The sequence below is a fragment of the Vicugna pacos genome, chromosome 11, assembly GCF_048564905.1.
Source record: "Vicugna pacos chromosome 11, VicPac4, whole genome shotgun sequence".
Taxonomy (NCBI): domain Eukaryota; kingdom Metazoa; phylum Chordata; class Mammalia; order Artiodactyla; family Camelidae; genus Vicugna; species Vicugna pacos.
In genome coordinates this window covers 39,273,365-39,301,247 of record NC_132997.1, presented here as the reverse complement: position 1 = coordinate 39,301,247, position 27,883 = coordinate 39,273,365, and the positions used below count along the sequence as shown (strand labels likewise).

Genomic DNA, 27,883 nt, shown 5'->3' with positions numbered 1-27,883 from the left:
CCTGCAGGCCATTCCCGGATGGGCTCTTCAGGGTGGGCCGGAAACCGCCTGTGCTAACCCACGGATAACTGCAAGAGCAGGAGGGCTCTCGCCGATTGCTCTGGACCCACCATTTCAGGCCCAGAAACCTTGGTATCTTCTTAAACACTGGCCACCTTGTGCCCAGAGCAGCCTCCCCACTACCCCCAGAATCTGCTGAGACGAGGCAAGGGCAACAGAGAAACAAAGGACTGGATGGTTAGGAAGCCACGCTGTCTGGTTTGCCAAGTCCAGCCTGCTCTCCAAGGACTCACAGGGGCACCTTGGAGCCCCACAGGCCATCTCAAAACCAGCGTTGCCTCTATCTCCAAATCAATGGCCATGCAGAGCCCCTACTAATGACAAGAGTGGGTTGTCTCCTTAGATTTCAGTGGTTGCACAAAGGATAAAAAACAACAACAAAGAAAAGCCAAGCACTTTCTAGGCTGAGAGCGGACTCCTGAGGGCAGGCTGAACTGCTCAGCCAGGCCCGGGCTGCAGAAAATCACCTTCCCTGCACCTTCTAGCTTCACAGTCAGGGCTCTACTGTTCCTGACACTTGGTTATGGACATTTTCAAACAGAGAAAAAGGTGGAACGAATCCTGCAGTTCTACAGTGAACACCCAAATACCCACCACTGAGGTTCTTCTGTAGCTTTTCACGTGACTTGCTGGTCACGTCCCCACCCCTCTCTCCATTCATCCATCCAGCTTATGTCTGAAGCATTGCAGAGAAGGTAGCAGACACCAGTGTGTTTCCATTCTGGGTGAACTGCGATGCCTCTGCGGTCTTAGTGGACTGACTGTGGGGCTCCCCCACAGCAGGACACCCCCAAGCAGGGCTCCCCAACCCCAGGGCTCCCCAAAATGCTTCTAAGCATCTACAGAGAAGGGGGCCTCATGCCGGTGGAGGTGATGCCTGCCAAGCAGGACTAGAGCTGTGTCCAGGAGATCATGGATAAAGTGTGAACAAGGACACCAGAATGACATCCAAGAGAGACTGGGGCCAGATCAGCTAGGGCAAGCCATGGGGCCACCTGGATGCCCTTCCTTCGGAGCTGCCTTGAGAATGTCTTTCTCCTGCAGGCATGGGCTAGCCAACGCCATTCCTTTCTGCAGGGCTCCCTGGCCCTGCCTGGCTCCCCCCTTATCCTCAAGTTTGGACTAAGGAGATCCTATTCCCAGGGGAAGAGCCCAGCCTCCCCCGGGGCCTGGTCGGTAGCCAAGCTCCCTGAGGAGAGCCGCCGGGCTGGCTCCAGCCCACCTCGGCGCCTCTCTCCCCACACCTGTGTCTGTTCGTCAGGGCTCAGCTGGCCTGACCTTTGGCTGCCCTGAGCAGGGCCCAAGACCCCTCGGGCTGGTGGGGTGGAGGGTGCTATAAATCCTCTTGTGGGGAGGTGCTCTGCTCGTTCAGCCCAGGTCTCCTTAAATGAGGGGACAGGATGGAGGCAGGGCCCCTAAGGAGGTTGTCTGTCAGCTCAGCCCACAGGCCATCAGATCCCCTCCCCACCTGGCAGGAGCAGCCTGCTGGGCAGAAGTGTGGGGCCACCCTTGGACCCTTGCCCAAAGCCCAGGGCTTGTGAAGAGTGCAGTCCAGGCATGAGGTACCCCTGTATCTCTTGTCTGATTCCCTCACCCCCTCTTGCTGTTTTCCTTGTCCCAGAAAAGACTCCAAGTTGCTAAATAAATCTTCGGTGGATATTTTTCCTTTAGAGGCTTTCTAGCCCCTCTTGAGCACTTGAAAAACTCTTTGTAATGATTGTTTCCTTCCCATTTTACTTCTCAGTTTTCTCCAGTCTCCAGGCACCTCTCAACGGGGAACTGAGGGCCTGTCTCAAAAGCCCCTTGGACAGGTTCTAGGTGTATGGGGGCCCAGATCATCACAGGAGTCCTTCCTCCTTGCTGGGCCGTGATTTAGGGCACCCCAGAGAGGGCACAGGGGTAGCTGGGGCCAGGCAGCAGCTGTGGCCCCAGCGACCCTCCAGTGCCTGGGGGGTGGTGGGGGGAGCAGCGGAGCAAAGAGCACAGACCCTGGTGTGAGCCAGACCTGAGCTTGCTGTGCCAGCCCTCTGGGTAACGCCGGCAACAACGCCTTTCCCCCAGGATTGTGGAGAGGACTTCACCATTAAATAGGGTATGATACAAGGACAGTGCAGAGCTGAGAAAGTTTCAGGGACGCTCCAACTGAAGAGGCTCAAGTTCTGCCCCTGGCCCCTTCCCCTGGGAGGCACCAGGGGTTGGAGGTTGGGAGGCTGCATTCCCCGGCTCCATGGGAAACAAAATCTGGAGCTGGCAGAGGGTGGTGTGCCAGGGGCTAGCCCTGACTGATCAGCCCTGAGCCAGCCTCCTGTCCCTGGTGGGGGCGGGGGTGAAGCATCATCTGGAAGGGAGAAAAGTTCTGTCCAGGGTCCCAGGGAAGCAAGGCCCCGGCATGCCCTTGGCTGCATTTCCCCAGCTCCTCAGCAGCAGAAGGGGCCACTGGGCTCCACAGAAGTTCCCGGCCATCACTCCCAGTGCTTAAACCCAGACAGGCCCCTGTCTTCCTTTCCCTCTAGATCTGCCAGTTTAGGTGTGGTGACGGATGGGGGCAAGGGCAGGGAGTGGATGCTGTGGGCTATGCAACTTCCAGCATCTCCTCCCAACCCTCTCCGGCTAACACCCCAGGGGATTTTCATGGAGCCCTAAGTGCATTTTACATCGTGTGATTAAATTACACTATCAGGCCATACTCCGTTCCCTTCCCATCTGTCTTCCCCTGAGGACTTGCTCCATCCTTTACCCTCTCACTGGAACCTTCTGTCATGCCATGGCCCCACTCTCCCACTGCACCCTGGCTGATAAAAATGCCAGAGTCTCGTTTATACTCAAAAAGCCTTTCCCTGCACAGAGGATTTTTAGGACAATGATAATACTCTCTATGACACTATAATGGATACATATAATACAGTGGTCCAAAACCACAGAATGTAAGACACGAAGAGTGAGCCCTAATGTAAACTCTGGACTCTGGGTAATAATGATGTGTCAATGTAGCTTCATCAGTTGTAACAAAGGCACACTCTGGTGGAGGATGTAGGTGATGGGCGAGGCTGTGCATGTGTGGGAGCAGGGGATAGATGAGAAATGTCTGAGAAATTTCCTCTCAGTGTTGCTGTGAACCTAAAACTGCTCTAAAAAAATTGTCTTCGAAAAAGGCCTCTCATTGTTTCGGCCTTAGCTGCTCCAACTGGCTCTTGCCATGTTTCTCTCCAAGAGGTGACCAGCGGGTCCTGCCTCTGCGATCTCCCATCCCTCTCACATTCAGCCATCTGACTTTGACCCCCACCGCTTCACACATACCAATGACCTCCCTGTGCCCAAAGCCAGGGGTCACTGGTTACTTCTCTAGCTGATCACACCCCTCCCTGGCCTTCTGAGTCTCTTTCTTCTCTCTCTCTCTCTCTCTTTTTAATTTAAAAAATGTTTTTTATCTTTTTTTTCTTTGTTTGGGGGGTGGATTTTATTTATTTATTCATTAAAGGAGGTACTGGGGATTGAGCCCTTGTGCATGCTAAGCCCGTGCTCCACCAAGGAGCACTTCCCATCCTCCCACTTCTCTTCTCCTCTTGTGTCATAGTTCTGTCTATGTCCTGGATGCTACCCAGTGGGTCCCCGAGAGCACTGGGACATGGCAAAGTCTGCTTTATGCCACTTAGGATGGTTCCTGGGAAGAGGTGGATCCTGGCTTCAAAAGAGCAAAGAAGCTATGTTTAGGAATGGGAGGGCTCCATTGCAAAGGGTGGGGGGACCTTTGCAATCATGGATAACTCCGGGCTGAGAGGGGGATTCAGGGAACTGGGGAGACATCTCCCAGGCAGAAGGGCTGACCTAGCAAGTCCTGGCAGACATCACAGTAAGCCCCATCCTCCTCCCATTTACTGCTGTCCCACAATGCCTTTAGCCGGAGGAGCCCTGGGGGCTGCCCATGGAGTTGCTTGAGTTGAGGAGCTTGGACTGTCTGCTCACTAGGACCCAGCCAATCTCACGCCCACTCCCTTCAGGGCCCTCACGGGGTCAGGAACATCTCTGAGTACCAGGGAGAAAAAGCATGCAGGGAGAGGGCCTGCCCTGGGGACCTCTAAGGATGCATTCTTCAGCGGAGGGCCTCTGTCCGGTTATCTTCCCCATTCGTTTGTTCAGGAGGACCCTGCCAGCCCTGCAGCAGCCCTCCAGAGGCTGATCTGACCTTCAGCATGGCTATAAACAGCACGGGCTGTCAGCACTGCTAGGCGCGGCCCAAGAAACAGCACGATGGCCTTAAAATTCCAGAAACGGCCGGCACAGTTGCCCCAGAATAGTCTCGGCCTGTCCTCCTTCCTCTCCTAGGGGACCCTCTGTCCTCTGCACCCACCCCCATAGCTGGGAGAACCTGACAAATCCTGGAACCGGAAACAGCAAACGGGCAGAGGCCTCCAGGCTGGGGACCCAGGTGAGCCTGCTAGGCCAGTGGGTGAGGCCCTAAGGACTGGAGGCCTTGGAGCAGGGAGACAGCACCCCCCTGGGCCGGGGCTCAGTTCTACCACTCCCCCATCTTCACAGGTGTATTTTCAGAAGTGCCCATTAGGATGCACTCTCACACATGTGTTTTCATGAATGCACTCTCCCCATCTTACAGATGAGAAAACTGAGGCTGAAAAGGTGAACTGACTTTTCTAAGGTAACATAGCTGAGAGCAGCAGAGCCAAACAAAAGCATAGGCCTTGGTCATACTGCCAGGGGCCACAACATGCACGAAGGGACAACGTCCCAGACCACGGCCCCAGCCTCTGGCCTAGCTGCTCCCACAGGGGTGGGGGCGGGGCGTTTGGAGCTGCTGCCACCCCTCCCCCATTTCCTGGAGAACCGGCTGGGGTTGGAGAGGGTGGGGGTGAGAGGGCAGCTCACGTTGCAGGCCCAGCCGCACCTGTCCAGGATAAATAAAGGCATTTCCCCTCCACCCTCTGAGTCTCTCCTGAACCCACTTCTCTGTGGGTCCTTAGGCTGAGACCCACCGAAGGGAGGACCTGAGGGGCTGCTACTGCTCCAGGGTTGTTGCTGTGGGGCTGGTGGGCGGGGTAGGGTGGGTCCGGGAGTCACTACCCAGACTGCAGGTGGCCGGCCTCCTCACAGGGGGAGCTGCAGCCCAGTGCCTGCAGCGGACAGGGGACGGGCCCCACTCCATGCTTTTCTACCAGTCCCTCACCAGAGGCATGGGAGTTAGGGGTTACCGAGGACTCAGGAGTTCGTGAGCAAGTTTGAATCTCAGTTTGCCCGGCTCTGAAGTGAGAAGCCAGTCCCAGCCCTGCCTGCCTGAACTCCACGCTCAGGCTCACAGTGCTTATGCCCGGGGATGCCAGCCCCTGCTGAGAAGGAGCAGGCCCTGCCTTTGCCAGTCCCCCCACCGCAATTCGCCACTTCCCTGTTGCAAAGGCTCAGGCCAGGACGCCCGAGAATCTATCGGCCCACTGTGAACAGTGGGTCATAGCTGCTGTGGAAATAGGCTTCCTCCAGAGAGCTCTGCATCCTCTTAGGGAAGAAGTTCCTGATGCAGAAGGACTTGATCACCCCAGCAGGAAACCCCACAGCCCAGCTGGGAGGGCAGGGCTGAGTGTCCGGAGGGCTGCCTGGCCAGCATCCCTGAGCCTGGGATGCCCGAGCCCAGGGTGTCAGTGGCCCACCAGAGGACTTATCAAGAGGCTCCTAGCCCTGGGAAGGGCCCAGCACCCAGTCCAGCTTGTTCCATGGCCTTGGTGCTTCGGGGCGTGCCCCTGAAGGGAGCTGAGAGGCCATTATGCCCACCCCCTGATGCACGGCCTGAGCTTTGGGTTCTATTTTTAAAAGTCCCCCCTAGTCATTGGCTCTAGCACAACCCAATATACCCCCTGCCCGCAGTGAGGGCATTCTTCCTGCTGTCTAGCTTAAGGCCTCTGTGCTGCAATTTAAGCCCTGGGCTGGCTGGGGCCAGGTGGCGCATAGACCCTGGATGAGGTAATTGGCTATCCTGGGTGCCACTGAGCCAGGGGGCTAATTTCCACCCGCAGGGATGGGACAGGGAGCAGCAGAAGGAGGTCCTGAGGGCGGTGGGGCTGGGGGAGATCTGGGCTGCGTCCCGAGTGTAGGAGGCTGGTGGACCCAGGAGAGTGAGGGTGGATGGTCCTGCCTGATGCAGGGAGAAGACCTGCAACTGTGGGGCTTGGGAGCTATGGAGGGTCTTGGGGCTGGGGTGGGGGTGTCCACTGGGGCTCACTGCCCATGTGTCACCGTGTCATCAGATGGAGTATGCGAGGCTCTGGGTGTCTTTTTAGTATCTGGGACCCTGTGTCCAGGGCAGTGGGTCTGGTTCTCGGGGTAGAATGAGGCAGACTTGCAGCAGGAGGATGGAGGACAAGGCGTTTCCCTGCGCTAGAGCTAGGCCAGCGCCTGTCTCAGAGGAGTGTGGCCCCTGTGGCTGTTGTGGGGCTCCCACAGCACCTCTGAGGGGGGCGTTCCTTCTGAAGTTCCCCCCAGTGTCCACATCAGGTTCCCCAGCCAGGACTGTGCCTCCAGGGGGGGCACTGTCTCCCTGCCCCTCTGCCAAGCACCCTTCAGGCCTTGCCTGGCTTGCCCACCTGTGCCTCCCCACCACCCTCGCCGCCCCACCCCCAGGCCCAAGGCAAGTCTCCGCTGTCTCCCTGCATCCAGGTGGGCAGAGGCCCAGATACCCCCGCCTATCCATCACCCTCCAGTGACAGCCCCGGGCCTCAGCCTGCCCCCTCGTGCCCGCACCAGCCCTGCCGGAGCTCAGCCTCAGCCTCAGCCTCAGCCTCACCCCACCAGGCAGGGATCGTCTTTGCCCTGGAACATTTCACAGTCCGCCCTGAGCCTTGGGGCCTTCAGCCCCGACTCTGCTGGACTTACGGGAAGTCCTTTTACTTAACAAGTGTTGCCTGAGCACCTACTGTGTCTTAGGTACTGATCTTGGTGCCAGGGACACAGCAGTGGTTAAAACAAAGTCCCTTCTCACAGACAGCTTCCTCTCAAGCAGCTAGCTTCTCTGGACTTCGGTGTCACCAGTTGGGCAAGGGAGTTACTCAGACAGTCACCAAAGATCTGTGACATCCCCATCAGACAGTGCTACTCCCTGATCACAGACGCTGCAGGACTCATGGCCCTTTCAGGTGAGCATGGGGAACAAGACGTGAGACAGGCAGGAGGGCAGCTGCAGGTGAGTGGCCAGGGCTCAGGCAGGTGAGGAAGGCCCAGCCCCATGAAGCCAGCCAGTGTGAGGCCCAGGGAGGCAGAGGGAGATGGAGGCTGTTAGCTGAGATCTGGGAAGGAGTGGGTGCTGGAGACCAGTTTCCAGTGCAGCCCAGCTCCCAGCCCCGACAGCAGGGCAGCCAAGGTCAGTGATCTGTCCATCTAACTATCCACCCGCCTGCCACCTGCCCTCTAGGAGTGCTATCTCCCCAAAGCAGCTGTCGAATCCCAGGGAGATACTCCAGGCTTGGGGACACCCTGAGCCCACCCTCCCAGGGTAGGGCTTAGAAAGGAAGGCACTGTACTTTCTGCCCACCTGCCTGCCTGGCCTTTCCTCCTCTGCTCAAAACAACAGCCACTTCCCCCTGTTTCACATTCTAATAGGTCAGCCAGCTCAGGTGGGCAACAGCTGTGGCCCAAACCAAGGGCCTGTGGCTGGCAGTATCTAGGTGGGTCTAGTCCCAGCCCCTAGACCAGAAAAGCATGCTCATCTTTCCAAGAACCTCAGGGAGGACGGACAGACAGATGCACACACCCTCCTCCCAGCATGCCCCACCCCTGTGGGTACCAGGCTGTGGGCACCGCACACTCACCCGGGAGATGGTGAGCGGCATATTGAAGTCCTTGCCCCCCTGCAGACGGAAGCCCCAGGGCCCAGGCCCCGTCAGGGTCACGCTGTAAGACATGATCCTGCTGACAGCGGTGGCCTCTGCGAACAAAGGAGAAGAGTAGAGTGAGGGGACCCTCGCGTGCCCTGCCTCCCCAGCCTGTAACTTGGTCCCTGCACCCGACCCCCAGCCTTGCCTGTGTCCCTTGCTGCCCGGCCAGGCTGTGTGGAGCTCCTGAGAGGCTCCTAAGAATAGCTGGGAACGAATGCCATCGACACTGATATCTGCCCTCTGCTGCGCCCATAAATGGACTGTAACCCTACACTGTGCCCGCCCGCCCGCGGTCTCCCAGCCCGTCCACTGTGACTCACGCAGCTAATATAGCCCCTGGAGAGGGGTGTCCGGCACCCAGCACCCCCCAGGGGGCAGGAGAGGGGCCTGGCCAGGTTAGTGATAATGCTCTTGCCTCCCTGCTCTCCTCTCCTTGCTCCCTCCACCCTCTGAAGAGCCTAGACTCTGCCCAGCCCCGCTCTCCGCCTGGCTGTACCCACCTCCTTGCCCGGAAGACCGTGGCTGAGCTCCCTCGGCCAGGGGCTTTGTGACTTGGGTCTTTGCTGCCCTGTGTTCCCTGGCGAGGACCTTGAAGTTGTGCCTTATCTAGTGCGGAGCCCTGGTGGTGGCTAGGACCCAGCTGAGCCTCCCTCTTGTCCGGACAGAGTGTCAGCTCAGGAGCTTGGTAACTGGCCCAGGGTTGTCCAGCCACGAAAACGATCACAAGAGAAGCAGCTCTGGACCTGGTCCAGCTCAGCTCCAGGCCCCTCACACCGTAATCCCCTCAGATCCTGAGAGGCTGCTACTTGTCCCACAGGAACCAAGGCTCAGAGAGGTTGAGTGACTTCCCTAAGGTCACACAGGTAGTAAACCCAGGCCACACTGGAGCCTGAGCTTATTCCTATGGGAACTCATGCCAGATAATGGGCTCCCAGTGGCTGCAGGCGCCTCCGGATGCCCAAACCTGGCTGTGGCGGGGGGCCCTGCCTGCACCCTCAGCACAGGGTCTGAAAACAGGTTTGAGGCTGGCCCACACCCTCCAGACCCTCCGGGGGCCCAGCAGTTATTCCTGGCTCTCCTGTCTCATTTGTGCTCTGGAAAACTTGACAGCAGCATGGAAAGCTCCAGCTGCCAGTGTCGCACGCCAGGCCCCCGTGCCCTTTGCGCCGGAATGGCAGGGGGCAGGGAGGAGGGGAGGAGAGGCCATTTGCTCAGCTGCTGGGACAAGGGGCCAGAAGGGGCAGGGAAGGGAAAATGTGTGTGGTGTGTTCAGCCCATAACCCAGAGACAGTGTGTTCCGAGTCGGGGCCTAGGCCCCTGAGGATTCCTGCCAGTGTGGTCTTTGGACCTTTCCTCAGAAGAGATCTCAGGCCCTGTGTGGTCTGGAGGTAGCTCAAGGCCCACTCTGGTTCCCTGTTGGGGAAATTGAGGCTCAGGGAAGGCAACCGGGCTGTTCTTGGCCCTCCTGGAAGACTCTGGCCTGAGCTGGGCCCTGAAGACTCATGCGGGCCTGGGTGTGAGTAATTTCGCAGCTGCCAGCACCCGCCTCACGCCCTGGGCCTAGCGCATACAACCCGCATGGCAAGGAGTCCCCACTTCACAGGGGCATTTGGTAACCTGCCCAAGGCCACAGAACTATCAAGTGGAAGAGGCCAGGGAGGGACCTGTGTTCTCTCCCCCACTTCACCACCTCCTCTGCCCTGTGTCAGGAGCCCAGCTGTCCTCGCTGCCTGGCCCTGGCCCAGGAGGCCAGCAGCTCATGGCCAGCACCCCGACCTCCCCCATCCCGTCCCCTGCCCCTTCCTCAGGCCCCATCCAATCCATCCTTGGCTTTACCCCTTTTCCTGGGGGTAGGGGCCATCTGTCCTGCCAGGCTGGAGAGGACCCGGCAGCAGGGCATGACCGGTGTGGGGAAAGGCACACGGTCGGGGAGCCCCGGGCTAGGCTGTACCTGGAGCTGCAGGCTCTTTCTCTGGACACAGGCAACCATCTGATGCCTGAGGCTGCCTCTGGGGAAAGGGAGGGGTAGCTGGAAGAATGCTCTTAAAGAGAAAGGCCAGCCTCCCTCATCTGCCTCCCCTGGGAGAACTGAAGCCAGCCAGAGAGCAGCTGGTGCTCACAGGCTGGGCGTGAGCCGCTTCCCAAGAAGAGCAGCTCCTTGGGGAGCAGGGATGGGGGCAAGCCTGGACTTTGCTCCTCCTCCAGTCTGCTCCCTGCAGTTTGAGGTGGGGGTTTGGGGAGTGAAATTCACGAGGTGGGAGACCGAGGGGGAGGAGGAAGAGAGGCTGCTGCGGGCGTCAGAGGCCAGGCCTGGGGTCTCTCTCCCATCGCGGCACCAACAGGAAGAGACAGTGCCTATCCAAGGAGACCTTCTCTGCTTTTTATTTCTCCACACCCCGCCAGAGCCACACAGCCCTGGGATGAACTCAGACCACTGATTTGAAACAAGCCACAGGCGCCATGTGTGCATGCCTGTGCTTGGTGTGCAAGCAAATACATACACACAGGAGCGTGTGCCCCAAACGCACATGGCACAAGAGGGCGGGCGGTGGTGGGAACCGTGCACTGAGGGGAAAGCCAGGGCTGAGTACCAGTTTCCAGTGTGTAAAGGTCTGCGCTGGGCTTTGGCTGCGGGAGAAGCAGTGCCGCCCTTCCCGTGCCAGGGAAATGCCCAGCCCGGGCGCAGGGGCAGCTCATAAGCAGCTGGTTGTGTCCTCCGGAGCCATCGCCGTTGTCACCACTTGGACAATGGCAGCACACAGCATTTGAGGAGAGGCGGACGACTGCAGGCAATGGGAGGGTGTCCACTCTTCAGACTGAGCCTGGGGTGCAGCCTGTTGAGCTGAGAAGTGGGGTGCAGACCGCTCTGCAGAGCAGGGACGTGTGGGATGTGGCCATGAATCCAGCACAGCGTGGGTGACAAGGCCACTTCCAAAGCCCCCAGGCCCACAGGGTAATCCTGGGTCAGTGTGTGTGAGGGGGACCTGAGGGGGCTGGACATGTCCCAGGAGGAAGGCAGAGCTGATGGGCACGCTACATCCTGGGGTCCAGGCTGGGGAGCAGCCCCTTGGTCTGAAAGCAAACAGCATACATCTGCTTAGCCAAGGAATGTCCCCTGGGAATAGTCTCCCAGTGACCCTCTGTGTCTGGGGTACCGCGTGCTGAAGGGAGGTTACGTGGAGGGACCGGGTTTTGTCCTGGATGGGTGATGGGCCTTCTCCAGCAGTGCGGCCTGTGGGATAGCCCCCTGGGATGTCCCCAGGCTCTCAGACTCCTGGGGGCCAGACTGAGCTCTCCTCACCCCCAGCATCCAGTTCTCCACTTCCCTCCACCCCTTGTCCGCACGCGCAGGCGTCTCCTCTCTCCCTGCTGCCTTAAATGCCTCACTCCTTGCCTGTCCTACTGGCTTCTCCCCTCTTCTCTGCCAGCTCCTTCCACTCAACCTGTCCTTCCCCAGCCATTGCAGAGAGGCCCGGCAACTCTGCCAAGCTGACCCAGCCCACCTCAGTGCGCCGCTAAGCCCTCCAAGGGTCTGGAAGGAGACCTTCAGGCCAGCACCTGGCTGGGCCTCCCTATGGCTCCCACCACCTCCGGCCCCTCTATCCTTCTACATCCCTACCGCCAGCTCCCAGGGTCCCTTGACTGCTCCCAGGGTCCCTTGATTGCTCCCGGGGTCACAGAGAGACATTCTGTTCCAGAACATGCTGAGCTCCCCTGTGCCCCGCTGTGTTTGGACAGGCTGTTTCCCAGCCTGGACCAGCCAAACCCCACCCCCTCCCGGCCCCATCCTGCCTGGCAATCCCTGATTTACCTCCACCTTTCCTGGGAGCCCTTGGGGCCTTGCCCCTGCTTTCAGCACCCTGTGTGCTGATACCTCGATGGTGGCGCTTATCACACGTGTTAGGTGACGGCTGATGTGCTGTCCCTCTCTGCCCAGTGCCCCACCCCAGCCCACAGTGCCTCTCATCACTGCCTCGCCCGCCAGCCTGGGGGATGCTGCCGGCCTCTGCACTGGCCTCTGTGGTCATGCACAGTGCCCGGGCCCAGGGCTGGGGAGGGAGTCCTTTCTGGGGAGTGGTGCTCCCTGGGATGGGAACGCTGATAGAGGCAGGGGCCCTGCAACGGTAGGGAGCAGCCCACCCAGGGCTCCCCCTCTCGGGGACAGGCAGGGGAGCAGCCTTGGGGAAGGAAGGCAGGAAAGTGCCTCTGGTCTTGGTCTTGCTGGGGAAGCCCGAGAAAGCCCGGGAGCTGGGGGTGCTGTGTGGGTGTGAGTGGAGGGGCAGGGTGGGGAGCTGTCAGCTGAGGGGGAAGGGCAGCCTCTGGGCCTGTGCACACGGCATTTCCAGCGTTCCAGAATCTGGCCTTCTCTAATCACCATCGACATTCCGTTCCATAGGCACTTGGGCTGACAGCTGGCTTTCTTTTAATAGCTGCAAGTATTCTGGGCAACACCCTAATCTCAGGGCATTCGTGGCGAGCACATACACGGTTCGCAGCTCCGCCCCCTCCAGGTATGTCCTACTTCCAATGACACAGAGAGCTACCTGCCGCTCACACTCGGTCACATGCTCAGCTCAGAGCAGACAATCCCATGCCCTGGGGTGTCACAGTGACAGAGAGCATGTGCCGGGCACGTGGTCACTCACACACACTTACACCCACGCTGGACATTCGTCACAGCACAGCAGAGTCACCACCTGCGATGTACCTGCACAGTCAAGGTCACACAATCACACACAGATGCTCTCAGACACAGTCACACTCGGGTGCATTCAGACTCAGGCCTGCTCAGAACATCTTGGTGTCCCAGAGACCCCCAGGACCCCCAGGTGGGCAAGGAAAGCTGGGAGGTCCAGGGAGGGGGCAATTCCCAGAGGGTGTTGGCCTTGACACTGAGAACAAGACCCCCGCCTTTCCTGACCACTCCCTGGGCTACTTGCTCCTTGTCCCCACCCCTTTACAGATTGGCGGGTGCTGGGTCCAGTTACCTTCCCGAGAGCCTCTGCTTCCTGTCCCTGGGGCCTGGGAGGGCCCTTGGCTTCCACATCCTCCAGGCCCTGACCGCAGGGGGACCACCCACTCACTTGATGGGCAGCCCCCCAAGCAGCAGTGGCCTCCGTGTCCGTCCAGCCCTGGGGGGAGTGGGAGAGTCCCTGTGAGTTGAGGGGGACATTCCACAGTCCTGCTTCTGCCCTCTCCTGAATCAGGCCTTTCTCCATCCTTCCTACAGATATTCATGGGGGTGAGGCCCATGACACTGTTTGCAGGGTTGCTGGTCACCAAACCCTTGCAAACTGTGAGTGCATGTGCTAGGGTGTGTGTGTGTGTGTGTGTACACGCGCACGCGTGCATGTGTGTGCACAGGCACTTGGGGGCTTGTGTGCTTGCTTAAGTGTACAGGATGGGTATGGTTCACGAGGGTCTAGGCCTCTCTTAATGGCTAAGATTCACGCCTTGATGTCATTCGCTACAGTGGTTCAGGGATAGGTCCTCTGACCACTCCTCTCTCAGCCCCTCAACCGAGACCCCCAGGGATGCAGGCAGTGGGAAGGGGTCAGCGGAAGCTCTTGGTGAGGCCCACAGTGGACTCTGGAGGCACAATGATGGAGGAGCTGGATCAGAAGCCCAAGGCACAGGGAACTCTCCTGGGGACATCAGGGGACATCACAGCTCTAGGCACCAAGGAGGGGCTGGCGGACTGGTAGCTCCCATGGCTGACCACAACTGTGGGGCTAGCGCCCATCCGTGGACACTCTATCTAGTCTTGGATGTAGAGATGGCAGTTTTTACTTTACAGAGGCTCAGAGAGGGTGACTGACCTGTCCAAGCTCACACAGTAAGGACTTGAACTCAGATTTGAACACAAGTCCCCAGCTCCAGGGCCAACGCTCCTTCCACTCTACCCCGTGAGATCCTCAAGGCTCCCAAGAGGAGGGGGCTTAATGCTATGGACAGAGGGCCCTGAGCTGGCTCTTGCCTGTTTCTCTAGAGGCTCATCTAGGGCCAGAGATGCTAGTCTTTTCGATCTGAGGCTCTAAGGCCCTGGGATAGTTGCCAGCATGGAAGAGAAGTGGCCTGGAGTTGGAAGAGCCATGTTCAGTCCTGGCTCTGCTGCTGGGTGACCTTGGGCCAAACTGTTGCCTCTGTTGGCCGAACAGGGCCCCAGTTCCCCTGCCTGTCAGGGAGCATGATGTGTGGCAAGGACATGGGGCAGTGGTGAGGGCTTTTCCTGCCAGCGTCCCAGGTTTCTGAGGGTCCGAGTCTCAGAAGCAGCCCCACCCAGAAGCCTAAGGCTGGCCTGGTTGAGGAAAGAATGGCGAGATGCTAGCCAGTGAGGGCCCAGCCTCCTTACCACCTCGCTCTCGGAACCCAGGGACGCCTGACGCCTCCGTCCGGAGATCCAGCTGAGGTCCGAGGCCTGGCTGCTCAGTGTGGAGCGGTGGGTGGAGCGGTAGCTGGTGTACGGGCCAGTGCGCTGACCCGACACACCCAGCAGCACCCCCAGGCAGGGCAGGTGCTGAGCGATGGCCATTCTGCAGGGACGGTACCTCGGGTTAGAGGGATGGACAGACAGACTGCATAGATAGGGGTGGAGGGACAGACTGACGCTGGGCTAATGGGAGTGAACAAAGAGCCACTGGGGAATTGAGGACATTCAGACACTGGGATTAGGGGGAACATACAGACAAGTGCTGGGGTGAAGGAGACTGACAGGCTCACAGGGTTGGGGATGGATAGACAGATGCTGGGTCCTGGGCATGGAGGGAGAGCTGTAGGGTGGCAGGTTCAGCCTGATGCTCGGTTTCAGCCCTCAAGTGGCTGGCCCAAGCCACACCTCTGTAAATGAGGACCAGGAACGCTCCTGAGCTGGACGGGCCAAGCCTGCAGCTGGCCTCAGGGAGTTCCTGACACCACCAGGCGAATGGAAGCCCTGCAGGCCCCCTGGTAGAAGAGGCCAGCCGCGCTGGGATTCTATCAGCAGAGAGCGCTCTGGGCCAGAACCACCCCCGGGCCACTTTCAGGGCCCCTGAGGCAGAGCGGGACTCTCTCTAGCCTGTCACTGTCTGGCGGCCTCCTTTTGTAGCTGGCAGCACAGGTGATTAGCCAATCATAGCTGCCTTTTGGTCTCAGCTCTGAAAATCCCAGTTAGGATTGGATGCTGCCCAGGGAGCTCTGATGTCTCTCGAAACTGAACCTCTGGGAAGCTGGGGCAGCAGAGGGTCACACCAGCTCCACACCCCACCCAGTGTCGCTGGCTGCTCTCAGTGGCTGGAGTTCCCCACCCAATGCATATACAAGAGACAGGAAAGATGGCTGGCCTCTGCCCCCATTTATAGGCCCAGGCTCTCCATGCCGTGAGGGTGGGCCCGGGGAGCTGGGGCAGGGTCCTGGAGGAGGGCCACACCTGTACTTGGGGTGAGTGATGGCGTAAATGATGGGGTTGTAGATGGCAGAGGCCTTGGCGATGACAGCTGGCACCGAGTTCATGTAGGGCGTCAGGACATGTGCGTACCTAGGACAGAGCAGCCGTGGGCCCCCTGCCAGCTGGCCCTCCCTGGAGACTCCACAGCCCACCCACTGTCTCAGGAACCTTCTTCCTCTAGGCCAACCAAGCCCTCTCAGGGCACAGCCCAGCCTGGCCCAAACCAGCACGACCAAGTCACCCCCAGGGTGGGGTCTGCAAGGCCAGGGAATTCCGATCTGAGGTCAGTGGGATCCCAGGGAGCAACTGATGGAGCGGTGCTGAGAAGATGTGCCAGGCTATGGGGTTTCGCCAGGTCCCACTGTCCCTCGGAGCCTGTGCTGCTGGCAAGAAGCCCTCCCCATCCCCAATGACTCTGGCCCTCTGCACAGCTCTTCCCAAGCCCCGCCCCAACCCTGAGGCCCACCTCTCCCCTGGCTCTCTGAGAGTAACTTCACAGGAGAGCCCAAGAAGGGAATAGGCCATCCTTGCACAAGGAGGAGTGTGCCCATCACACCCAAACTCTGGCAAGGATTCACAGGTCTCACTGTGTCAAAGTGCTTCTGAAGCCTGGTCTACGTCCGTGCTACTGCAGACTCTAGCCACACGGGACTAGAAGGTAGGAGGTGAGTAGCTCCCCGGCTATGTGCCCGCAGGCCGGGTGAAGAAGGAACCAGAACCTCAGGGAGAGCTGCATATCCCCAAGAGGTCTGGTGGACCTGGTATCCCCGCAGGCAGGCCCTCAGGCCAAATCCAGCAGGGCCCAGAGATCCCCCAGCACGTCTCCTGGTGCCTCTGGGAGCTCAGGAGGGGCATCTCACAGCAGGTGGAGAACAGGCTGAGGGGCTGGACCTAGCGTGTGAGGATGGCTGGCTTGGGCTTGGGCTGGGAGGGGAGACTGCCTCAGGGTCTCCTCACCCTTCTTCCACCCCTTCAACCCCTGCCCCAGCCCCTTCGTCACCACTCACCCAGCAAAGCCCAGCAGGGCCACAGTGGAGTAGGGGGCCCAGGAGAGCACAAAGAGAAGGATGACCAGCAGCTCGATCTTGGCCATTTTCCATTCATTTTGCAGCCGCTGCCGTTGCCGGGGGCACTCACCACCGCCCTCGCAGGCCCTGAATGTCTGGAGAGATCTAGGAAGCGTGCAGAGTCTGGGTCTGACCGCATTCGGGTTGCAGTGACTGCCAGGGTCACGGCTACGGTCAGGGAGCCTTCTTGGACCTAGCCATCCCTTTCAGTGCAGGCAGCCCTGACTCCCAGAAAGTTCTCCATTACATCCAGCCTAAGCTGCCTCCCAGTGATTCTGCCTGTGTGTCTTCTCTGCCCCCCAGATCCCTTGACCAAGCCTAACGGCCCCCGCTTCAGAAGGCCCTGTCTCCTGAGACTCCTCTAAGCTGCAGGGCTGTCCTGGTCTGAAGGCACCTCCCCCCCAAGCACAAGTGCTCAGCTGGTCTTTGCCCACCTGGGGCCGGGAGTGCCCTGGGGGAGGGCACAGATGTGAGACGCGGGCAGCCCGGAAGAAGGGGCATGGCCCCCCTCCCTCCGAGCCCCTCCTTCATGCCCGGCGCTTACCGGCCTGTCTCCCGGATGGCCTTGAAGATGAAGATGTAGCAGTAGACGATGACGAGCAGGGGCAGGAAGAACACGAAGCAGAAGAGCAGCATGGTGTAGGCGCGCACTGATGGCGTGAAGCTCATGTAGTCCCAGGAGCAGGAGGTCAGCAGCCCCTCGGGCACGTAGGCACCTGGGAACCAGGGGCGGGTGCTCGGCCTTCAGGGCGGCGCTGGCTCGGGCTCCTCATCCAGCAGAGGCTTTGGATGTGGGGTCTGAGTCTCAAACGCTGGCCCCGGCCCCAGCCCTGCTCAGTGGAGTGAGGAAGCCAAGGCACGTGGAGCAGAGTTTTCCAGGCTGTTCTAGCAGGAGACAGCTGGCAAAGTCCACTGCTGCCCAGTCTTGCCAGTTAGGGAGAAAGACCTCACTGCAGCCCCAGGCTCTTACTCCCGCAGACTTCAGCCAGCCTCCCGGTCCTGCCCCAGACAGGTAGATGCCTTGCTGCTAAGCCTCCTTCCTGCTGAGGCCCCACACCCCAACCCCTGCCTGTCTGACTCAATGCAAACTCCACATCAGATGCACGTGTCCCCACCGGTCAGGAACCACATGGTCTTCCCCTCGGTATTGGGGGAAGGGACTGACTGCTGATAATACAGCCACGCTTCCCCCTGCTGACAGTTGTGCCCCTTGAATATCCATTTGCTTGGAGGCTTAGACTGTCCCTTGGCCCCCATGCCAGTTGGTTGACCCAAGTCCACCTACTTGCCCCTTGAACGTGCCCCTCCCAGCCTACCTTCCTTTCCCAATTCCCTGAGCCCACTTACTCCAGCCAAAGAAGGGTGGCAGACTCCAAGCCAGGGCATAGAGCCAGATGCCCAGCAGGACAAGCGCCGCCCGCCTCTTGGACACCATCCCGACGGTGGCCAGTGGGCGCGTGATCACCAGGTAGCGGTCCAGGGCGATGGCCGTCAGGGTAATCATGGAGGTGATGCCAAAGAGAGCCCCACAGAAGGCATAGAATTCACAGCCTGTGGGCACAGCTCCCTGACCTCAGTCCTTGGCAGGGAGCCCATCAGATACCCCAGGGGAGGGAGGGTCCGGGGATGGCCTTGCTCAGCTCCTGCCCTCGCCTCTCAGGGAAAGTAAGTCTGAACTCCTGTCTGCCCTGCCCGCTCACCACGTCGGCCAGAGGCTGGCGGAAGCCTCAGGAGTGGAAGTGGAGTGTTCCCTCTGCTGACTCATGAGATTGGGCGTGGCTGCCCACTCTTTGCCCAGGTAGAGCAAATCACCTTCTCACCTGGGCTCCCCGCCACTGTGGACATCCCCTGCCCCAACCCTCCTCCTCCTTCCAGCCAAAGGGCGCCCTGAGTGTCTACCTGCTTCCCCAAAGAGCCACTGCTTATAGAGGCTGCTGGCGAAGAAGACGGGGGCCTGGGTGAAGGACATGAGGAAGTCGCTGACTGCGAGGTTGATAATGAACATGTTGGCAGGTGTCCTGAGGCCTCTGCTCCTGTGAGGGGTCAGAAGTTGTCAGGAGGCTCTTCTGCCTCAAATACAAGTGCACACGCACGCATGCGCACACAAGCAAGAGCTGCTGGACCACAGACCCATCCCACTGCTCAGCTAGTACCAGCCAAACAACGCTGGAGCCTGGTAGTGTGGGCTGAGGGGAGACCCCTCAAGACAGCAACTCTTGCCTCCCTTGTCCCCCTCCTCCCAGTGTCTCTGCAGTCCTCACCCTCGGGGCTGGCAAAGGGGAGAGGAGCTGACAATTGTGCCCTATGGGCCAGGTACTTCCACAAACCTCATCTCCTGTAATCATCCGTCTTCACATCTACCCTGCCCTTCCTCCATTTTCCAGATAAGAACACTGGGGCTCCCACCCGTGAAGTGTCTTGTCCCAGATCACAAGACTCATTAAGTGGCACAGCCAGGATTCACTCATTTGCTGGGCACCGCACTCACAAAAACTTACTTAATCATCACATTGACTCCAGGAAGTAAATCACATCTCCATTTTGCAGACAAGAAAAGTGGACTCAGAGAGGATCAGTAAGTTGCCCAAAGGCATTTCAGCTAATAGGTGGCGGACCCAGGGGCTCGCTTCTCCACCTGCCTGTCTCAGCCATTCAGCCTGCGCACGGGGCAGGTAAGGAAGGAAGCCGGGGGTGGTGACCAGGGCTGGCTGCTGAAGGGCTTGAGGACTCAGGACCCTGGCACCAGGGCTGCTCTTTGAGGCAGAGGGAGGTTGCCCACTGGGGCAGGTGACGGTGGAGGGGAGCTGAGAGCAGGGCAGAACATGCAGAGACGCGTGTCGTCGGGACACTCGCCCTACACAGAGGGCGTGCCTGGGGCCCAGATGGCATGTGCCACTCAAGCTTCCCTGGACTACTTTTTGGCCCCTTCCCTGGGTTTGCAGACAGAGGCCTGAGCCTGAGGCCACTGGCCCTGGCCTCCCCGCCCAGGCTCAATGTGCCCTGGCAGAACTGGCACTGGCATTCCTGCCCTGCATTCTGCCCTGTCTCTGCATGGCTGGCTGCCCTCAGTGCCCAGGCCCCACCCTGCCGACCAGACACCTGCAGAAGGTATAGATGACCGTCAGGTTGCCCAGCATCCCCGTGAGCCCCACCAGCAGGATCACAGTGCCCAGGGTGTAGTGGGCGTGGTCTGGAACATCGACTGTGGGGAAGGGGACCCAGGCAGCAGCCTGAGCCCTGGCGGCCTGTGGAGAGACAGAGAAACAAGGGCGTCACGTGACCCTGTCACCTTCAGACAGTCCTGAGAAGGGAGGGTTAGGGTTCCCAGGAGAGCAGGGAAGAAACCGCCCCAGTGGGGTGGGCTCAGAGTGGCAAAGACACTTGCCCACACAGCTGGCAAGTGGCTGAGCTGCAGGGTAAACACAGGTCTCCCTAAAGCCAAGCCAAGCTCCTATACTATGGCCCAGAGGCTTCCAGGAATGTGCTCAGATCACCTGTTGGAGGTTGGTGGGACGGACAGACACATGATTGGCTAGCAGGGACGTGGCTGGAGTGACTCTGTTTCTCCTTGGGAAGAAGGCAGAGCCATTTCCTGGGTGGGTTCCTCTCTTCTCTATGTGCCCCCTCCCAAGTGCCCGAGACAGTCAGCAGTGGTCTTCCAGTCCCCTTGAACCCAGGGAGGTGGGGTGGGGTGGAGCCCCTCCACTCAGGAGTCCCACACCCACCAGACTTCAAAGAAGGAGGTTGTCTTCCCCCAGCTATGTAACTGCAGGGCTGACCTCGATGCCTGGCGTGAGAGTGAGGGAAAGAGTGATCCTCTAAAAAGGAAACTCAGGACTCCCAGGTCACTGCAGGGAGGTCACAATCCTATGAGGCCAGTACAAAGGGCTTTAAAGACCACTCCCCTCCCAGCTCCTTTCCAGGGAAGTTAGAGGTTTAATTTCTGTCCTGCCCTGGCTCCTACAGCTCCTGGAGCTTCCCATCCTGTCCAGAACCTAGGCCAGCATCCCATAGTCCTGGGGGTACCATCATCCCTCTCCAGTTAACTGTGGGCCCTAGCTAAAATGATGGAGGCAGCAGAAGGCATGCAACACCTCATTCTGGGCTGGGACAAAGCCAGAGGCCCCGGGTATGCCTTCCTCTCTGGAAGGCTCCAAGGGGCATCGTACCGCCCTTAGAAGTGGATGCAGCCAAGGGCAGGCCTGGCCCATTCTAGCTCCTTGTCCCACAAGGCTGGCTTTTCTGTTCCTCGAATGCTCTCCATGGGGAAGGAAAACTTGCCACAATCTCCACTACTGGCCTCTCTGTGTAGGACAGGCTCGGTGAGGTCCAGCAACATGCCCAGGGTCCCACAGCACAGCTTGGGTCTTTTCTATTTCCCTGTCAAAGCCCCTGTGTGTCCCCGGGAAGGGCACCAGGGTTGGGGAGGGAAGGCTCTGCACGCACACGCTGGCCCCAGGCTTACCGTGGGGCTGATGGGCGGAGGGTGGTCCAGGCTGGAGGCACTGCTCCGGGAGCTGTCCCACCTGCTGGGGGAGGCTGGGGTGGCCATGCAGCTGGGCTCCTGGGCCGGGCCCGGCGGGACTCTCGGCCCCGAAGGAGGGTTCATCCTGAGGTGGGGGGGGTCCTTTCTCAAGCCCAGAGAGACGTCCAGGGCGTGGAGGGCTCAGGACGTTAGCTGTGTCCAGTCTCCCAGCTTCCCTCCATCCTCAGCACCCCTTCCTGGTCTGCCGGTTGCCTGCTCCTGTGTCTGGCGTGGATCCAGCCCAAAGCTGTTCTTGCGGTTGGTGCTGCTCTGTGTCCAGTGACGCACACAGGAGAGAGTGTCACAGTTATGGCGACTCACAGTCACAGGGTCCGTCCTCACCTTTAAGAAGCGGAGCTGGGAGTACATATGCCCCGTCACTCGGTGCCCCCGGCTCCCTCAGACACAGGTCCCTGATGATGGCGGCACGCATGTGTGAATGTGTGTGACTGTGTGTGCCCGTGCGAGTGAGTATGAGAGTGTGTGTCTGTGTGAATGTGTGTGTCCATGTGTATTTCAGGGCAGACTACCGGGCTCTGGCTCCTCGCCTTCATCCTCCCCTCTGGCCAGGCTCTCCTTCCATGAGCTCCTCAGGAAGACTCTCCTGCCCCCAGGACCCCCAGGGCTGTCTGCGGAGCCCAGCCTCAGCCTTTTCACGGGGCGCCCGACCCTCATGTCTGCTCATGTGACCCGTCACATCTTCACAACCATCCCACCACCAGGACGGGTCACCCGTGTCAGAAATGGAGCTCAGTGGATGCCCCAGGACAGAGAACAATCAGGGGGAGATCAGATCACGAGGCATTTCTTGGTTGTTTGATAATAAACTTTTTCATTGAAGTATAAAGATAAAAAAAAAAATCAAAAAAACCTCTGCAAAGCTGGTAGAGACCTGGGAGCTCACCCAGGGCTGCAGGCCTCGACTGAGGGAAGTGTCAGAGGCGGAGGGGACCTCAGTCCACACCTGCCTCTTGGAGGAGGCAGTGGGAGCAGAAGGCAGAGCCTCGGAGCTGGCGAGGATGGAGGCTGCGCACGCCGCCCTTTCCAGGGGGTCTGCTCAGCTTCCAGGAACGTCCCACGCGGGTGCCATGTCCTGAGGCACCGTGTCAAGATTTGAGGAGCCCTGGAGTGGAGACAGGTGCCATCTCCTCCTCCACAGTCCCTGAGTCTTCAACAGCTCCGCGACAGCCCCAGGTTTGGGCTGGGGTGGGAGCACCCCCACTCAGAGCGGGGAGCGCGCTTCCCAACAGGCACCAAAGCAGCTCACGGCTCAGCCCCGCGGCCTCCCGAGGCCCTTCCGTGGCGGGTCTCTGGCTCACAGGCTCACCGTGGGGGGGGTGGGTAGGGGGCTGGGGAAGAGGCTCGGCGCAGGGACAAATGGATCTGGGGGGTCCTCCAAGACCTCCCAGCGCCCACGCCCTCAGAGGCCGGCCTGGCAGACTTCCTCTCCCAGTGCTGAGAGCAGGCTGGCCTCAGCGCTCAGTGACAGCCACTGGCTCCTGGTGCTTCTGTGGCCCTAGGGACCCCTGAGCTGATAGCCGAGCTGCCATACCCACACGCAACTCCTCTCTCCATGGTTTCCCCCTTTCTGCTGCCCGACTCCCATCAGCCCATTTTTCAAGATGCACCTGAAAGGCAAAGCTTTTGGAAACACAGACTCTGTCATGGTTAACCCTTTGATGGCTTCCGTTTATCGACAAAGCCCAAATGTGGCCAGAGGGTGAATGCAAACACTACAATATCATCCAGTATATGGAGATACAAAGTGGGTTTTGTACGGAAACTAAACCACTGAAGGCGAGTAGGAAGCGGCACGTTGTGTGTCTGTGTGCACGGGCCAGGCGGCCCCTGCAGCGGACTGTGTACCTGGGCATGGACCTGAACCCCCTGCTGCTGCCCCTGTGTTAATGCAGCCATGACGACCTTGTATCAGGGAAGAGCAGCCAGGCTCGGGCGCCAGGCAGTCTGGGTGTCGCTGCCAGCAGAGCAGGGAGGTGTCTGACAGTGCCAGCTGCCAGCACCTGGAGACCTTTCTGGAAGCTGGAGTCAGGCTGTGGGGGAAGGGGAGGTCTGACCGCAGCAGGGAGAGTCAAGTCCAGGTGCAGACCCTCCTGGTGGGGGAGGAGGAGCCAGCTCAGTGTCTGGTGACCTGAGCTTCTGGCCTACTCGAGGGGGAGTCCTCACTGCGCTCTGGCCAGGCTGGCCTCCTCTCAGGCCACAGATGACACACCATTCTGTGGTCACCCAGCCCCTGCTCACGTACTGCCCTGAAACCTTCCCCTCCCCCTTTTCTGGATTTCAGCTCAAACCGCCTCATCACGGTGTCAAGGAAGCCATCCTGAGCACCCAGTGTTCACAGCCTCCTGTCCATCCCTTGGAGCACTTACCAACCAGTGGTGTCAATTACAGTGATGGTCATCTGATTGGGTCTGTCTCCCTCTCTGGACTGCAAGCAGGTCTGATTGGTTCACTGCTGTGACCTACTGCCCAGCAGAGTGCCTGGCACATTGTTTCAGGAAAATAAAGATCTCCCTGGTCCTCGCTTCTCAAAGTGTGGTCCAAGGGCTGACCGCATCACTCTCACCTGGAGTTTGCTAGAAACACTCAAGACCTATCGAATCAGGTGATCCGTCACACATTCAGAGGGAAAGATGCTGATCTAGACCTTCTAGAGGGCTTAGGGACTGGTCACAAGTGGTGGAAGGCGATCTGAGGGGACACTGAGGCATCCAGAAATCAGCCACAGTAGGACGCACTGCCATACCCGAGGCTGGGAGGACAAGAGGTGGAAGGTGGGATTCCAGGGGCTAGGGCTGTCCAACAGGGAGCGGCAGAGAGAGCTGGAGCCTCGGGAGGGACGTGGTCACCAGCAGAGGCGCTGCGATGAGCAGAATTTGAGGTGGGAATGCCCACCACTCTCCCCTCTGGTCTCCTGTCCTTCTCAGGAGCCTCGCCAGACCTACCTGGAAGCCAGAGGGAGTGGGGCTTGAGAGAGCAGAGCAGGGAGGGGTCCTGGAGCCCATGTGCGTTATGCCTCCATGCCGCCCCCACCGGCCCCCGTAGCCAGCAGACAGTGTGGGTCCCCTCCTTTCCCACTGCCGGCTGGGAGGTCAGCCGCCCCAGTTCACCTATGGATGTTCTAGTTTTTTTATTTTCTCACCCCACCCCAGGGGCTGCTCGTGTGTGGGCAGTGGTGCCAGCTCTCTGCCTGGCCCATCTCCAGGGTTCCCCTGAACCAGCTTGAGCCACCCTCTGCTCAGCCTGACCTGGGACTTTATGAGCAATCACATTCACCCTCCACCATCCCACTTGCCGCGCCAGGGAGCTCTGAAGCAGCTAAGTGTGCACTGCGGTACCTGGAGCCCTCGCCCACAGCTCCGCACTGACTCACGGCCGGCTCTTCACGCTTTGCTGGTGTGGCTGGAGGTGGGAAAAGCTTTTGAGGCCCCTCCCACGTGGGGGCACCAGGGGCATGGAAAGGGGAAGGACTGAGAGCTGCCCTGGGCTGGCATAGAGAGCCTGAGTATCTCAAACGAGAAATGCTGGAGAGGGTATGGAGAAAAGGGAACCCGCCTGCACTGTTAGTGGGAATGTAGTTTGGTGTAGTCATCATGGAAAACAGTATGGAGATTCCTCAAAACATTAAAAATAGACTTACCATTTCAAAAGTCCACAAATGACAAATGCTGGAGATGCTGTGGAGAAAAGGGAACCCTCCTACACTGCTGGTGGGAATGCAGTGTGGTGCAGCCACTGTGGAAAACAGTATGGAGATTCCTCAAAAGACTAGGAATAGACTTACCATATGACCCAGGAATCCCGCTCCTGGGCATATATCCAGAAGGAACCCTACTTCAAAAAGACACCTGAACCCCAATGTTCATAGAAGCACTATTTGCAATAGCCAAGACATGGAAACAACCTAAATGTCCATCGACAAATGACTGGATAAAGAAATTGTGGTATATTTATACAGTGGAATACTACTCAGCCATAAAAGGAATAAAATAATGTCATTTGCAGCAACATAGATGACCTGGAGATTGTCATTCTAAGTGAAGGAAGCCAGATAAGAGAAAGAAAAATACCATATTTTATCACTTATATGTGGATCTAAAAGAAAGACAAATGAATTTATTTACAAAAGAGCAACAGACTCACAGAAATAGAAAACAAACTTATGGTTACTAGGGGGGAAGAGTGGGAAGGGATAAATAGGGAGCTCCAGATTTGCAGATACTAACTACTATATATAAAATAGATAAGCAAGTTCATATTGTAGAGCACAGGGAACTATATTCAATACCTTGTAGTAACATATGGTGAAAAAGAATATGAAAACGAATATATGTATGTTCACGTATGACTGAAGCATTGCGCTGTACACCAGAAATTGACACAACATTGTAAACTGACTATACGTCAGTAAAATATATACATACAACAAAAGAAGAAAGCAAGCCTGGGTGTCGGCACAGCTGGGGGGCCAGGGCGGCAGGGTGGATGTTTGATGTTAGATCAGGCAGGAGTTAGAAGCATCTCAGCAGGGGGCCCTCAGCAGGCACAAAACCACACTTGTTGGGGGACTGGCCTCAACCAGCATCATGGACACTGTCCACAGGCCCCTTCTGGTGACTTTGCTTATGGGTCTTCTGAGCCCCAGAATTCCTGTCCTTTGTAGAGAAGTCCTGAAAGCCATTGGAAGGAAAGCTCATGGTCCGTGCATTTCTGTAGTTCTGGCCACAGCACCCAGGGTCTGGGGAGGCAGGTCTTCCTGCCCTCCAGCCTGGCCTGGCCTAGCAAGCAGCACTGTAATGGCATTCCCATGCCACTCCCATCCTGTCTGCTCCTGGGGATCAGTTTCCTCATCCCGGGGCTGGCAAGGGCTATCTGGTTACCCAAAGACTCCTGGGAAACTTCCTGGAGCTTTGCCAGGAGAATATTAAATGTCTCAATGAACATGTTCCTGTAGGCACCTGGCCAGCAGCTCACCTGGGTCCTCCCTTACCTGGAATCTGCTGGGTTGCAGGCAAACCCTGTCAGAACAGAGCCCTCCCTCCTCCCCATGGCTGAAGGAGGGGCCATAAATGCAGAAACTCAGAAAACCCTTGCTTTCCTGCTGTCTGTGTCATACAGCAGCAGGCATACCTCTGCCCTCTTACCTGCTCTGGGCTTAGAAGTTCCATCCATGCACCCCTTCCTCCCCCGACCAGTGTGCATCTGCCCTTCCAGAGCCAGCCGGTTGGCCCAGTGGCCCTGTTAATGTCTCTGTGGCCAACCTCTCTCTCTGTTGCTCTTTTCTCCCATACTCCCCTTCTGGGGTGCCCCCCCCCCGTTGCCCTCCTGCACAGCCTGTGCTAGCCACAATGCGGGAGGTGGGGCGGGGAGATCTGGGGGCAGAGTCTGCGCAGCACGGGGCACAGTTTCCTGTTCCCACAGGAGCACCGTGGTGGCTCCTGGGCTTGACACCTCTTGGTGTCCACATTCCTGGCCTGGGGTCCTGACCGGGGGCACTCAGAGGTGTCCCCCCTGCCTGGTCCATGTGTGTTGTCTCAGTGAGTCCTCTCTGTGGGTTTCCAACTTCATACCCATCCGAATGCCACCATGCGTTCATCAAACTACAGCAGTGTGTCACACCCCCGGCTGGCCTCAGTCATGAGGCTGCCCCAGGCAAGCCTGCTGTGTAATTAGGAGGGAGACAATACAGTCACCCCTCAGAAAGCACCCCCACCCCCCATCAGCTGGAGGCTTCTGTTGGGGGAGTCAGGACCGGTTAACAGGTGCAAGGGAGGACTTGGAAACAGAAAGTCAAGGAAAACATGAGTAAGGCCGAAAGAACAAACTTTATTTCCCCCATTTTTCAGTTATATTAGGTAGCATTGTTAAAATTTGACGGCACATATACAGTATATTGCATGCAAATACATACATACAACATACTGCACATTTTTTTCAGTTTACATATATGTACTGATCATTGTTTCTAAGAGCAGTTTAGAGCTTTAGCCAAAAGAACGAACTTTTAACTAGAGAACTAATTACATATCCAGAGGGGCATGTGGGTGTAAAAAAACCCAAGTGGGTGGTCCAGATTTCGCATCCTTTGGGCATATCCAGCAGCCCATCAAAAGCAAGAACTTGCTACTGGATTTTAAAAAATGAAATTTAGGGTGGAAGAAGATACACACTTTGCTTTATGACAACCCAGAGCAATTTCTGGCTGCCCAGAGAACACAGGTATGAAGATACACGGGGCAGGATGGAAATCTACACGAAACACAGAGATGTTCTCAGTGAAGAGCAATTCTGGCGTATGATGTCTGTGTGGGTCTCTTCCCAGGGACCACCCCAGAAGCCCTCGTTTATCTGAGTGTTGCACGAGTGGCATTGGGAGATTTCTGAATCTTGTATTTAATTTGTCTTTGTCTTTTTTTAAAATTGAAGTACAGTTGATTTACAGTGTTTTGTTTCTGGTGCACAGCACAGTGATTCAGTTATACATACATGTGTTCTTGTTCATGTTTCTTTTCATTATAGGTTATTACAAGCTATTCTATATAGTAGGACCTTGCTGTTTATCTATTTTATACATAGTGCTTTGTATCTGCTAATCCCAAACTCCTAATTTAACCCTCCCCTCCTTTTGCCATTGGTAACCATAAATTTCTTTTCTAAGTCTGTGAGTCTGTTTCTGCTTAGTAAGTCCAAGTCCTTTTGTGCCATTTTTTAAGATTCATATGGTATTTGTCTTTCTCTAGTTCACTGACTTCATGCATTTGATAATCTCTAGGTCATCCATGTTGCTGCAAATGACATTATTGTATTCTTTTTTGTGGCTGAGTAGTATTCCAGTGTGTGTGTGTGTGTGTGTGTGTGTGTGTGTGTGTGTGTGTCTGTCTGTCTGTATCTCACATCTTCTTTATCCATGAATCGGCCT

The 27,883-nt window shown here is 57.8% G+C and overlaps 2 protein-coding genes across 7 annotated transcripts in view; both read right to left on the bottom strand.

The window, feature by feature from the left end:
* LDB3 (LIM domain binding 3) overlaps positions 1 to 9,916 on the bottom strand; it is a 63,095-nt gene extending 53,179 nt beyond the window's left edge. For 3 of the 5 annotated variants that reach the window (XM_015250469.3, XM_072971172.1, XM_006217387.3), the window contains exons 1-2: positions 8,077 to 8,113; positions 7,866 to 7,981 (exon numbers count right to left, since the gene is read on the bottom strand). In XM_015250469.3, the coding sequence (XP_015105955.1) occupies positions 7,866 to 7,958 (93 nt within the window). In that variant the 5' untranslated portion in view covers positions 7,959 to 7,981; positions 8,077 to 8,113. Of the gene's footprint in view, positions 1 to 7,865; positions 7,982 to 8,076; positions 8,114 to 8,431; positions 8,565 to 9,882 lie in introns of those variants that run through there. The other 2 variants (XM_072971171.1, XM_072971170.1) reach the window with 2 other exon arrangements.
* A 679-nt stretch (positions 9,917 to 10,595) lies between these two features.
* OPN4 (opsin 4) lies at positions 10,596 to 21,030 on the bottom strand. Of its 2 annotated transcripts, XM_072972312.1 has the most exons (11): positions 20,887 to 21,030; positions 19,521 to 19,666; positions 18,920 to 18,955; positions 18,321 to 18,454; positions 17,769 to 17,972; positions 16,966 to 17,137; positions 16,362 to 16,526; positions 15,337 to 15,444; positions 14,284 to 14,464; positions 12,920 to 13,063; positions 10,596 to 11,003 (listed from the first exon to the last, which is right to left on the bottom strand). In XM_072972312.1, exons 1-11 carry the CDS (start codon positions 21,028 to 21,030, stop codon positions 10,965 to 10,967), a joined length of 1,473 nt encoding a protein of 490 aa, XP_072828413.1. In that variant the 3' UTR covers positions 10,596 to 10,964. The 2 variants fall into 2 exon arrangements, with proteins under 2 accessions (XP_072828413.1, XP_006217444.2); XM_006217382.4 differs by lacking the exon at positions 18,920 to 18,955.
* Between the last annotated feature and the right edge of the window lie 6,853 nt (positions 21,031 to 27,883).

Coding starts and splice junctions, on each gene's coding strand:
- OPN4 (XM_072972312.1), bottom strand. CDS start 21,030: ATGAACCCTCCTTCGGGGCCGAGAGTCCCGCCGGGCCCGGCCCAGGAG. Junction 16,527..16,965: donor GCCATCCGGGAGACAGGCCG/GTAAGCGCCGGG, acceptor CACGCTTCCTAG/ATCTCTCCAGACATTCAGGG. Junction 14,465..15,336: donor ATCACTCACCCCAAGTACAG/GTGTGGCCCTCC, acceptor CCGTCCCTGCAG/AATGGCCATCGCTCAGCACC.